Source organism: Rhincodon typus, chromosome 11, assembly GCF_021869965.1.
Source record: "Rhincodon typus isolate 14 chromosome 11, sRhiTyp1.1, whole genome shotgun sequence".
NCBI lineage: Eukaryota > Metazoa > Chordata > Chondrichthyes > Orectolobiformes > Rhincodontidae > Rhincodon > Rhincodon typus.
The window spans coordinates 72,881,493-72,895,501 of record NC_063342.1 but is presented as its reverse complement, the minus strand read 5'-3'; the positions used below and the strand labels follow the sequence as shown (position 1 = coordinate 72,895,501).

At 42.1% G+C, this 14,009-nt stretch overlaps 1 protein-coding gene across 11 annotated transcripts in view; it reads left to right on the top strand.

Annotated features, from left to right (window-relative positions):
* Positions 1-14,009, top strand: part of tmco3 (transmembrane and coiled-coil domains 3) — a 63,078-nt gene that overhangs the window by 6,040 nt on the left and 43,029 nt on the right. For all 11 annotated transcript variants that reach the window (XR_007263170.1, XR_007263169.1, XR_007263171.1 and 8 more), the window contains exons 2-4: positions 3,648-4,164; positions 6,009-6,188; positions 10,818-11,009. Coding sequence is in view for 5 of the 11 variants with exons in the window: in XM_048602618.1 (XP_048458575.1) it covers positions 3,718-4,164; positions 6,009-6,188; positions 10,818-11,009 (819 nt within the window). In the remaining 6 variants the exon portion in view is untranslated. The remainder of the gene's footprint in view (positions 1-3,647; positions 4,165-6,008; positions 6,189-10,817; positions 11,010-14,009) is intronic.

Here is a 14,009-nt window from a genome sequence, read left to right as displayed (position 1 = left end):
CCCCACCCTTATCTGCTTTCCGGAGGGACCACTCTCTCCGTGACTCATTTGTCTGCTCCACACTCCCCTCCAGCCCCACCACACCCAGCACTTTTCCCTACAACCGCAGGAAGTGCTACACCTGACCCCACACCTCCTCCCTCACCCTCATCCCAGGCCCCAAGAAGACTTTCCACATCAAGCAGATGTTCACCTGTGCATCTGCTAATGTGGTATACTGCATCCGCTGTTCCTTTACATCGGGGAAACCAAGCGGAGGCTTGGGGACCGCTTTGCGGAACACCTACGCTTGGTTCGCAATAAACAACTGCACCTCCCAGTCACCAACCATTTCAACTCCCCCTCCCGTTCCTCAGACAACATGTCCATCCTGGGCCTCCTGCAGTGCCACAACGATGCCACCCGAAGGTTGCAGGAATAACAACTCGTATTCCGCTTGGGAACCCTGCAGCCCAATGGTATCAATTTGGATTTCACAAGCTTCAAAATCTCCCCTCCCGCTACCGCATCCCAAAACCAGCCCAGCTCATCCCTGCCTCCCTAACCTGTTCTTCCTCCCAGCTATCCCCTCCTCCCACCTCAAGCCGCACCCCCATTTCCTACCTACTAACCTCATCCCACCCCCTTGATCTGTCCGTCCTCCTGGACTGACCTATCTCCTCCTTACCTCCCCACCTACACTCACCTTTACTGACTCCATCCCCGCCTCTTTGACCTGTCTGTTTCCTCTCCACCTATCTTCTCCTCTATCCATCTTCTATCCGCCTCCCCCTCTCTCCCTATTTATTTCAGAACCCCCTTCCTCTCCCCCATTTCTGAAGAAGGGTCTAGGCCCGAAACGTCAGCCTTCCTGCTCCTCTGATGCTGCTTGGCCTGCTGTGTTCATCCAGCTCTGCACGTTGTTACTCCCCAAAATGATGTTTTTGAGCTCTGCAGTCTGGATGATAAGCTGGATGACATAGATTCGAGGGAAAGCTGGATAAATATGGTAAACTTTGACAAGGAAAGATGAAGTAAGATGAAAGGAAAATCCTATGGGGCACAAACATCCAGATGGCCCAGTCATTCTGAATAACATGATTGTAATTTTCAACATAAGGATGTTGTAAGTGCAGTGCTGTGTTTACTGTAATTGACTCACCCATGACTCTTTCACTGTTTAATTTTGGCATTCTACAGATTCGTCATGTTGTCAACCCAAAGCTTCATTTCTATCATAATTTTTAAAATGTCAGCTGTCTGTGTCAGTGTGGGAGACTGGATCGAGACTTTAAAAGCAGCTAAGAGAAAATTTAAGAAACAGACAAAGGATCTAACGAGTAATTGAGAGTCTGAAGAGCAGTCAATAACCTTGCACAAGAAATTCTGAGATGAACAAAATGATCATATAACATTGTCAAACTTGTATTGAAGTTCTGTAAGTGACTCTGAAACAAAGGCAACTGAACTTGTCAGGGCATTGCTGAGCTGATTAAAACATTTAATAAACTTGGAAAAGGCCTGGAATATTAGAGAGGAAACAAACATTTTGATGAAATTGTGCATTAAGTGATGTGCAACTCATTACTCTTAGGAGTGGTTTGAGGTGACTTTGTGGACGGATTCAAGGGAAAGTTGGATAACTAAGTAAATTCTGACAGGATGAAATGAAGTAAGATGGGTGGCGACTCCTCTGAGGCACAGACATCCAGATGGACCGGTTTGACTGAATAATAGGCTTCTGTGCTGCAAAGATGATGGAAGTACTTTGCTATGTTTTCTGTAGTTGGCTCACCATGTGATTCTGTCTCTGTTTACTCTGGTATTTGACAGAATGATCATCTTGTTGACTATAACTGTCATACTTTCGGAGCTATGATAAAAATGAAATGTCTGAAGTTGTTTTACAGATAGTTGTGAGAAAATCCTGACATTGAGCTTGGTTAAAGTGATGAGCTTTGAGGTTTTTTTTTAGAGAGCGGTTAATGGAGGCAGTGGCGTTTTGTCCCCCATTCAACACCAATTGTGTAGCCCATTAATGTGCTGAACCACTCCCTCATTCCCAGGTTCTGTTTTGCTCTTTTTCTGGTTTCCTGTACGTGGCCAACACCTGAAGCTGGTATCAACCCATCGCCTGATTGCCCTGAGATTCTGAGCCATCTTAAATCTCTGTAGTCATAGAGTAGAGTCATAGAGTTCAACAGCAAGGAAACAGACCCTTCGGTTCAACTCGTCCATGCCACTAGATATCCTAAATTAATCTAGTCCCATTTGCCAGCATTTGATCCATATCCCTCTAAGCCCTTCCTATTCAGATACCCATCCAGATGCCTTTTAAATACTGGAATTGTACCAGCCTCCATCACTTCCTCTGGCAGCTCATTCCACACATGCACCACCCTCTGCGTGAAAAAGGTACCCCTTACATCCCTTTTAAATCCTTCTCCTCTCACCTTAAACCTATACTTTTAGTTTTGGACACCTCCACCCTGAGAAAAAGACCTTAACTATTCACCCTATCTGCCCCTTATGATTTTATAAATCTCTGTAAGTCTCTTTTTATGGACTCCCAGGTTGTTCACCTAGTGTCAGTTAATGAGTTATGATTTATATTCTTGTTGGCCTAAATGTAGTTTTTTGAGTGCTGCTACTGAGCTGCAGTATTTAGAGGGTATTCCACTGCACAGTAAAACAGAAGAACTTTAAGCAGTTGGAATGGCCTTCCCAATGTGCATGGCCTCAAACAAAAGAACCATGTGAGTGAGGTGCAGCAAATGAAGATAACAGCCCATGTTGGAATTAGTGGCTCCATATTTGGCCTAGACTCTGTAGGAAATTTTGGAACAAAGTTCTCATGTTCAAAATTGGTGAAAATTCTATTATTTTTGTGAAAAATTCCATCTCTATAAATGTTTGTTTTCTGTACCTACATATGCATATAATGGTACAGTAATACAACCATTGAAACACTACCTATCTTATGGATTATTGTACAAATTTAAGGTTTGTTGGGGAAAATCCTTTCTGTAAATGTTGGAGAAAGGAAAAACTGTGAAAGGATGTCACAGTGGCTCAGTGGTTAGTGCTGCTGTCTCATGGCGCCAGGGACCCGGGTTCAATTCTACCCTCTGGTGACTGTCTGTGTGGAATTGGCACATTCTCCCTTTGTCTGTTTGGGTTTCCTCCAGGCATTTTGGTTTCCTCCCACAGTCCAAAGATGTGCAGTTTGAGTGGATTGATCATGCTAAATTGCCCATAGTGTACAAGGGATGTGCAGGCTAGATGCATTAGCCATGGGAAATGCAGAGTTACAGGAATGGGTTAGGGGCGTGTCTGGGTGAGTTGCTCTCGGAGAGTTGGTGTAGACTTGATGGGCTGAATGACCTGTTTCCACCCTGCAGGGATTCTATGATCTATGCCAGGGCAGGTAGGGGCAGAACAATGGGAATAACTGATGCCTGATTCAGGGGATTCAGCACGAGTAATAAACCTTCACTGTCAAAACAAATGTGCTTAATGATGTCTATCAGTGCCTGAACTATAACAGCTGAATAATGAAATAATGGTGTGTTGGTAAAGGAGACTATTGGGTTACACAAACTATACTACCCAGTTTAAATGTGGTTTGAATTGCTGTGATTCTAACTGTTAAATCTATTCCGTTTCAGAATTTTAACTGATCAGAATGGAAACTTATCAGACCCTGTCTTTCTGTAGCTGTGAAGTAAGTGTCAGAAAATGAAACAGATTAATTCTGAAATTTTGTGGATTGTATTTATACTGGCTTCCTGCTGTGCAGTTCAGGCAGCGGAGTTTGTGGATGTGGCCAACCATGCGATCAAACTGCACAGAGGGAGAGGAGCAACAATCACTAAAGGAACACTGTGGATCATGGACAATTGTAAGAAGTTGTCTGGCATGCTTCGCCAGAAGAATGTGGTACTGAACAAATTGAAGAAAGCAATTAAAGCTGTTGGAATGGATTCAAGACTGTCAATGGCAGAGAAGGTCTTTCAAGTCCATACGTTTGAGATCTTCCAGGCAGAGCTGAATGAGAGTGAGAAATCAGTGTTCCAGGCAGTCCACGGGCTTGAGAGAGTTCTTCAGGGTGATTATAAAGATATAGTGAACATGAGAGAAAGCAGCAAGCAACGTCTAGAAGCCTTGAGAGAAGCTGCTATTAAGGTCAGACTTTTTGCCTTGTTATATGTTGTAACTTATCATTTAAAAACTGTGACTTCTGCTTCCAACCTGATACTCATTGTGCATTGGTGGCTGGCTTGCTAGCTACTGTGTGAATGTTTAGAAAATCTTGATAAGAATGACTGTTAAAATGAATACATTTCTTCACCTGAAAAACAGCGCTTCTTCGATGTCTGAAGAAGTAATGCTGATGTATTCGCATTGGCCCAAGGTTTAGGTTGTAGGCTTAGCCTCCCCACTCCCTATGAGCTCCTTCTGCAGCCACTGTGATGTCCATGAGGTGGTGTGCCCAACCCCTGCCTGTCACATCATTGGGCTGTCTCTAGACCTTAATTGGCTTGCACAGTTTTGTGCCTCATTTACTATTGAGCAACAGTATAAAATGAAGAACTGTGGATGCTGAAGATCTGAAACAAAAACAGAAATTGCTGGCAAAATTCAGCAGGTCTATGGGAAGAAAGCAGAGTTAACGTTTAGAGTCCGGTGACTCTTCATCAGAACTGATTAACAACTGGTGTCTATGCGGAAGATGAGTTTGGGGGTCCTTCTGTCTCCCCTGGACCACGACCCCAACATTGTGCATCAGACTACTGTGCCCATGACTGTCACTGACCTCATCTCATCTGAGGATCTCCCCTGACAGACTCCTACTCTTAGCTGCCAATTCCACCTTCTCCCCAAAGTTCAAAAACAGGATTGCCTAGACAGACCCATTGTTTCTGCCTGTTCCTGGTCCAGGGACTGTGTTTCTTCCTACCTCAATTCGATTTTATTTTTTTCTTCCCTTGTCCAATACCTCCCCACACACATCTACAATTCTTCTGATGGTTTCAAAATCCCTAATTTGTGGGGAGCAGCTACCCACTCTTCACCATGGACGTGCAACCCCTTTACACGTCCATCCCCCATCAGGATTTTCTTGGTCCACTTCTTCCTGGAAAAAAGGCTTGAACTGTCACCATCCACCACCATCACCTTCTACCTCGCTTTGAACAACTTCTCCTTTTAAGTTGTGTTATTTTTTTTGGTACTGCTTCCTTCTCTTGCTCTGAACTGGGAAAACATATCAATTTAATTCCAATCTCCACCCTGCCCTCACTTTCACCCAGTACATCTTCAACTCCAACCCCCCCCTCACCCTTCTTCATGCTGTCTCTTCTCCACCACCCACATCCCCCCCCTCGCCATAATGAACTGTCTTCTCCCTCCACTGTCCTGCGTGCGATCTGTCTCCCCTCCCTCCCTCCCACTGTCACGTGTTCTTGCTCTCACTGTCCCTTGTTCTCGCTCTCTTCTCCCTCCCACTGTCATGCTCGCTCTCTGTCTGCCCCTGCAGCCCATGTGTTTGAAACATTTTGTAGGTAGTAAAGTGAATGGTCCAAGCCTTTTTGTTTTAATCGGGCAATGCTTTTTATTCTATTCGTGTAAAAACCAAAAAAATTTGCAAATACTGTGAATGGGAATCAAGGAAAGGAAAATATGGAAATACAGCAAAGCATCTATTAATTAGACTTGGATGTTTACACTTCAGGACTCCTTACAAATCTGTTGTATTCTGCTCACTGTCAGGACATTACTGTAAGTTCCAGCCAGTCTTGTGAGACTGAACCAATTTGGACTAGAGAGAGCATACATTGCACTGCGATCCCCGCACGGTATGCAGCTTCTGTAACTGTCCTCCCCTTGACACATTTTTGTTAAAGTGCAATATCCAAGACACAGTGAAAGCATCACTGCTGGTTGTGAGATACTACAAGCTTTGGCACAATGAGGGAAAGAGGACAATGTAAGCTATTTCTGATATTGCTGCTCCCTTTAATCTGCAGGAGGAAAAGGAGTATGTGGAGTTGTTGGCTGCAGAGAAACACCAAGCTGAGGCACTAAAAAATATGCAGCATGCAAACAGAAGCTTATCAATCCTTGATGAAATTCTTGAAGATGTGCGGAAGGCTGCTGATCGTTTGGAGGAGGAGATTGATGACCATGTGTTTGACAATAACAAATTGGTGAGTTTCTGGATAAGGACACACAGTTAGTAATTGGAGTCAGCGATCTGGTTTCTCAAGCCTGCCCAAAATTCATATCTTTTGCTTCAGCTGCCGTTGTCTGCACTACCCATCATCAGCTGTCCATCAGTTCAATGATAACATCTACCCAGGCCCACAGGTTTCTCCCATGCGTCTTCATGTGATTGAACAGGTCAATTCATGATCTCCAGGCCTTGGGGTTTTAAGACCGTAAGATATCAGAACAATTCAGCCCATTGAGTCTGCTCTGCCATTCGATCATGGCTGATATGTTTCTCAAACCCATTCTCCTGTCTTCTTCCTGTAATCCTTGATTGTCTTACCATTCAAGAACCTATCTCTGTCATAAATCCACTCAATGACTTGGCCTCCACAGCCCTCTGTGACAGTGAGTTCCACAGAGTCACCACCCCCTGGCAGAAGAAATTCCCCCTTACCTCAGTTCTAAAGTCCCTTCGCTCAGAGGCTGTGCCCCAGGGTCCTAGTCTCTCCTACTAATGGAAACATCATCTTCATGTGCACTCTATCCAGGCCTCCTGTATCTTTCAATCAGATCTCCCCACGTCCTTCTAAATTCTCAAGCACAGACCCAGAATCCTCAACCACTCCTCACACAACAAGCCTTTCATCCCAGGATCATTCTTGTAAAGATCTTTTGAACCCCCTCCAATGCAGCACATCTTTCCTGGACACGGGACCCAAAACTGCTCACTGTATTCCTATTGTGGTCATGGTCTCATGGTAGTGGTTCCGAAGTGCAGGATGTTTTTAACTCTTCTTTCCATGCAGATGTAGTTTACAGTCTTTCAAATCTGAGTTTTGTCTGAGTGTTTGAGGAGCTGGCTTTAATTAATGTTTTGAAGAAGGGTCACTGACCTTGACGCATTAACTCTGTTTTCTCCTCACAGATATTGGCAGACTTGCTGAGTCTTTCCAATAATTTCTGTTGTGTTTGTTCCAGATCTTCAGCATCCGCAGTTCTTTGTTTTATTTAACTAACATTTGTTTGACAGCCCTCCCATTGAATCTGGAGGATGTGATGTAGGCATTACTGATGGAATTTCTCTAATACTGTAACGCTCTGATGTGTGTCACTGGTACATAGTCCAAGTTTCATTGCAAGACAAGAGTGTGGTGACGACCATTGCTCTGCACACAAGACTTTTGCTGACTTGTGGAGATCTTTGTAATCAAGTTGTACTTTGTAGAAGGCAGAGTTGGCACAGTTGGCTCAATATTGGAGTTCTTTTGTCTGGCATTTTCAGGAAGAGGTGGCTGACTACATATGAAAAATGCTTCATGTATTCAAATGTCTCTCTTTCAACATGTAAAGGAAGCAGATTATAGCAACATTAGAGATTTTTGAGATCGGGTGGTTTGCAACCCTTCAGAGTGGGCAGTGAATGCCTTGAGCTCACCCCAAATCCCTTGATTCCCATCTAATCCAAAAACTTATTGACCTCTAACTTGAATTTACTAATTTAACATCTATTGTTCTCTGAAGTGGAGAATTCCAAAAGATGACCATCTTTTCGAGAACGAATTTTGCCACACATCTTATTCCCCAACAGCTGACCCCTCAAAAATTGTGATTTCTAGTTCCTGTATGTTTTTGAAAGATGTCAGAAAAGTCATCTCTGACTCTGCCAGCAGGTAAAAATTAGATTGATTACTTTTCTAACATGTTGGGTGAGATAGTGAGTTGCTCCTTTCCTTCAAAAAGAAACAAATGTAGTTGCAAGAGGCAAAGACACATGACATTGAATGCACTTTTTGGTTTCAGTGGAGGGTTAGATACACTGTACTGTCCAGAGAGTACAACTGGTTGTAAGCAAGCAGACAGTGCAAGGGAAATTTATTAAATCCAAGTTGGAGTCTTTGGGAAAGGCTAAGAACTTCAACTAAAAAAATTCAGTCAACACATTGAAGGGCACAAAAAATCAGCTTATTAGGTGCATTGAAATGTTAGTGAACATAACTTCCAATTTGTGTTTTGTTCACTTAGTGAGGCAGATATGGGGATTGGGGAGGAAATTGCACACTACAGGAAATTAGCTTATTTGAGCAGAATCATAGAATCCCTGCAGTATGGAAACAGGCCCTTCAGCCCAACAAGTCCACACTGACCCTCAGACATCCCACTCAGACCCATTCCCTCATAACCCACCTAATCTACACATCCCTGAATGCTATGGGCAAGTTAGCATGGCCAATCAACCTAGCCTGCGCATCTTTGGACTGTGGGAGGAAACCGGAATATCTGGAGGAAACCCATGCAGACACGGGAAGAATGTGCAAACTCCACACACACAGTCACCCTAGGGTGGAATTGAACCTGAGTCCCTGATGCTGTGGGGTAGCAGTGCTAACCTTTGCCAATGGGTGGTGGTGATAGTAAGTTGGGAAAATAGAAGTAAATTAACATTTTGACAGAAAATTGTTCTTAGGACATGCACACAGGTATATAGAGCATTTACTAGACACTGCTATCTAGGAGTGAGTATTTGGTTTAGTGATGGTATTCCTGCTTCTGGTTTGGAATGCGAAGGCGTTGAAACCCACTAAACAGCGCCCCAATGATGTATGGTGTTTAACCACCAAGGTAGTATAGATGACATCACCACTGACACATTGGAGCAGTGTCAGTATTCCTACTGAGGTCAGGAGGATTAGCCTCCTTGTGAAGGAGACCTGCGTGTCTGATAATTGGGGTTGACATTCAATGGGACACTCTCTAGCCTTAAAACTGTGGGTAGCTCTGCCACTACTGCGTGAGATAGAGTTCTTTAACATTCGTTGCAGCTTAATTAGGCAGAGGCACTCTCAGAATCAAAAGTAAATTATCTCAGCTACTTCTGTCTAGTCAGTGACTGAAATCTCAAGTCTTGAATTGGACTTGCCTTAGACAGAACGCTCAGGTACAGGAAATGTCGCAGGTTTAGTGTGTGTATCGTACACTAATTGAAGGGCAACTTTCTGAATTGATGATGTTCCTCATTCTTCAGTCTGTACTGGATGATGAGAGCAGGCCTTGTTAACTTGCATTTATGATTGGTGACTGCCACCACTGCTACAAGTTCCTCTCCAAGCCTCTCACCATCCTGAATTGGAAATATATTGCTGTTCCTTCAGTATTGCTGGGTCAAAATGCTGGAACTTCCTTACTAACAGCACAGTGGGTGTACCTTCACCAAATAGAAGGCAGCTCACCACTACCTTCTCAAAGGTAATTAGGGATAGGCAGTAGATGCTAGCCCAGCCAGTGTCACCCACATCCTGATATGAATTATTTAAAAAGTAGGATTGATGAGTATTTCTTGTCTTCAATGTAAAAGTAAGGTCCTTGGTTTGTGTTTAGGTCTCTAGTGTTTGTTTCTCTATTTCCTAAAGATGTCTTGTTAGGTATAAAGTGTAAAACCAAATTGCACTAAAGGGTAAAGAGCAGAAATTCACAATGAATAATTTTGTGCATGAATCACAACAGAAAATGTGTCCGAGTTTAGTGGGTAAAGGGGAAGGCAAATTTTACTTCTGGCCTTTATTGCAAAGGAAATGGAGTATAAAAATACAAGAGCCTTGCTAGAACTATACAAGGTACTAGATAGATCACAGCTGGAATACCATATACAGATTTGGTCCCAGATCTAAGGAAAGATGTACTGGTATTGGAGGGAATCCAGAGAAGCTTTACTAGATTGAATTTAGATATAGATGGATTTTCTTATGGGAAGAGATTGAGTGGGGTGGGCCTGTATTCATTGGAGTTTAGAAGAATGAGGGAGACCTTATTGAAACATAAGATTCTCAGGGAATTTGACAGTGTAGTTGTTGAGAGGTTGTTTCCCCTTGTGAGAGAATCTAGGACCTGAAGACATAATTACAGAGTAAGGAGTTGCCCATTTAAGACAGATGAGGAGGAACACCTTCTCTGAGGATAGTGAAACTGTGTAAGTCTTTATCACAGAAGGCTGTGTAGAGGCTGGATTGTTAAGAAAATTGGAAGCTGAGATAGATTTCTAATCAGTAGGGAAATCGGGTCTTGGGGAAAACACGGGAAAGTGGAGTTGAGGATTATCAGATCCGCCATGACTACATTTCATGTCAGAGCACACTCAGTGGGCCAAATGGTCTATGTCTATGGTGTTATGCTCCCTATGTGAATGAAAACCTTACTGTCAAGTTTTCAAAGTTTCACAATGCTTACATAATTTTCAACTCATAATTTTCCAATCAGACAAGAATTTCTAATTTACACAGCGTTCTGATTTAAAATTACATTTGGAGAGACAAGTTCTTAACTACTATCCTATTTCACTGCGGTCCCAATATTCTTGGACTTAGTTGATGGAATACCTCACGGTTGAAAGTTGCAGTTAGTGACAAATGGGATCTGTTTTGTTCACAAACAGTAAAGCAATTAATAAATCATAGAGTTATAACGTCTTAGTTCTATTACTGGAGTTTATCTGAACTGCCGTATCGATTTTGACGCTGAATAGTTTTTTTAATTGGTCTGTGTTGAATGGTGTATTTTGTGTGATCCAAGCGCTGCAATTATCATCAATTGGTCTACCATAAAGTTTGGAACTACAACATTGTATTTTTCAGGTCCGTGGTGGAAACATTGAAGCTGTTATCAGAGTTGAAGAGGACGAGGAAGACAATAAGCAAAACCTTTCCATGCACGAAGTAGAGGCTGGTTTGGGGCTGAGTATGCTCATTGACTCTCAGAACAACCAGTACATCCTGACCAAACCCAGGGACTCAACAATCCCTCGAGCTGATATTCATTTTATAAAGGTAATTGAGGCCTGTGTTTTATTATTGTAACCAGGGACCTTTATATTCACTTTTAATCGACTTAAAATGTCAGATCTTTTCAGGTTTGACTTTCAAAAGCAATTGATTTGCTAAACAGTTTTTCTTGGTGATTGTAAGGTGGATTGGAAAGCACCAAGTCTTTATGGTAGAGTTTACTTGTTTACAGCTTGAGGATAGAACTATATTGAGCCCCAGGGCAATTGCTTTGCCGAGATAATCTTGAGCTCTGTTCAGTTCCAATTTTCAGTGCTGAGTAGGTTCTAGCATTCTGTGTTCTCTGTTCAGATAACTAATGTCTGCTATAAGGCCTGTAAGTTATTCATTTCTGAGGAAGAGTTACTGGATTTGAAACGTTAACTCTGATTTCTGTCCACAGATGCTGCCAGACCTGCTGAGCTTTTCCAGCAATTTGATTTTGCTTCTGATTTACAGCATCGGTTGTTCTTCCATTTTGTGTTTTTTAAACTAAGTTATCCATTTCTTTATAAACTTAAACACTTTCTGAATATTAAAGAACCAGAAGTAAACTGAAATAATTCATGCCCATTCCATCTTTTGTATCAGTTTTTGTGTGTTAGCCTCAATACCAATGCGTTGGAGGTCATCATTCAGACTGCCATATGAAACCATCCACGTTTCTTTAGTGAATGTTGTTCTTTACAATGGAGACTCCAAAGATCTGTCCAGGAAATTTTGATAAACACAGCAGGTCATTAAAAGCAAAATCCTAATTTGTGGGTGGTAACAAAAATTAGGGAAGTAATTATTAAGGACCAATGAAATCATTTACAAGATCGTTTGTTTGTCAACAGAAATATTTGAAATATCATAGTAAGTGTAAATGTCTAATTCATAATGTTCATCATCAAACATGCCATTTCAAGGCCATTACATTTGAACAAAGAACAATACAGGAGAGGAACAGGCCCTTCGGCCCTCCAAGTCTGCGCCAACACATTTTATCTGTCCATATTAAAACTGTCTTCACTTACAGTATCTGTATCCTTCTACTCTCGTCCTATTCATGTATTCATTTATTTGGAAACAAACAATCAACTATTGGATGATACAATTCTACTGTGTATTGTTTGGGAAAAGATTGAGGGAGGGCAGTGTTTATTAAGGAAAAGAATTTGAAACCAACAATTAAATGCATGGAAACGACTTAAAGTTGAAATCCAAATCTTCTGCTCTGTCACCGGTTTAGTCTCTGTCTTCAGGTACCAGTCCCAATACTAGAGTGAATGGTGCTCGGCATTCAAAATTCCATCCATGCAGTAACATTGTGAAGGTTAGATCAGGTTTATTCTTAATGGAGGTGATCTATGAAGTTTGAAAAGTTGCAGTAAAATTGATCAAGATATACCCTGAACTTCAGGATATATTTTAAGAAGTGCTGCTGATTTGAATTGATGATTGTAATTGTAGTCCCTATACATTTGCACCTTGATGTATGATGTAGAGGTGCACAGCTGATTGTTAATGATACTTTTATTTTTATTTTTGATGCGAACAATGCAGGCAAACCTGCATTTATTGCCCATTTTCTGTTGTTTTGCTAAAGTGGTGGGCCTTCCCTTTAAAATCTGCCTGTCCCTCTTATCTGGCAGTCTCTTGGGATTGAGCATGTCTTGCTTCCACTCTGGTTCAGTGGGTTCTGAGGTGGCTGATATATTCAGTGCTTGATCCTCAGTCTCTGCTACATACAAGGCAGGTAGTGCTTGAAGGAATGAGTTCATGAGTTCCAATGTCTTGACTTCAGCTTTGCACGTTCCGGTTAAGTCTTTCAGTCTCTTTTCGTGCTTTCCGAAATGTACATTCTCCATTTTGGTCAGTCACAAACCAGGTCCCCCACGAGCCGATGGGTACTCTGACCTCTTTTTGGGTACTTTGAGGAGTTTTCTGCCCCAACTGAGTTCCAACTAAAGCAGTTGTGTCATTAAGAGCATTGTATCAGGCATACATGCAACATATCCTGCTCAGCTGCTGCTTTGTCTTGGGAGGGGATGTTGGTATTGAAGAGCCTTTTCTGCCACAAGATTTGGAAGATCTTGCAAATGCAGCACTGAGGTGTAATGCTTTGAAGTGCTTCCTTTAGTCTCCAAAGAAGACAAGAATGTAGGGGTATCTGTTACCTGGTAAACCATAATGATAATCTTGGGCATATGGAGATGACAAAATTCATGACCACCTCCAATGTGCTAGCTCAGCCTTTGGTTGTCTGTGGCAAAACAGAATATGAGGACTCAGATCTCAAAGCCCATCGGTCTACTAGATTGAATGTGCTGTGTTATCCATTTCTTTCTGAAAATGTTGATAATATCCCACAGGACATCATTGTTTGCAGTGGGTTAATTAGCCCTAGTTTCAGTTATCTCTGTTTTCTCGGTATCAATTTCACAACTATCACGGACAAAACTCTGCTTGGCTCCATTCCAACTTCAGAGCACGTTTATAAACTCTTCTAGCCAAAAGACTCTGAGAAAACTTCTCAAAGTTTCTGGCTTTTACTTCATTGGCTCAGAACTGAGCCCTTCAAGTAACTTTCAGACATTTTCATCTCATCTCAAATAGTATCTCGTGCATGTTTATGATTCATATTGTTGCAAGAAAAGCTTCAATTTTTGCATGAATACAGTTGAGCAGAAGAGACTAAAGTCCACACTTTGGGGAAGTTTACTGTCAACGGGGGGCTTCTGCTAAGGAATTGATTAATGTTCTGTGTATTCCCTGCCTTCGAAATGACTCAAATGCAAGTTTCCACTGTAATCAGTCTTTTCGTATGCATCAACCAAAGATGGGTGTCCGCAATCTTTCTACCCCAAACTTAGTGCTCTGGAGCCAATTTTCTCCCATTTATTCAATATTTCCTGTTCTTATAGATTGTGCTGGTTTTCAAATTAGGTTTGAAGGATGTCCAACCAATTTCAGAGACCTTCCTCTGTTAAAAATGAATTAATACTTTCATGAGCCGGAACA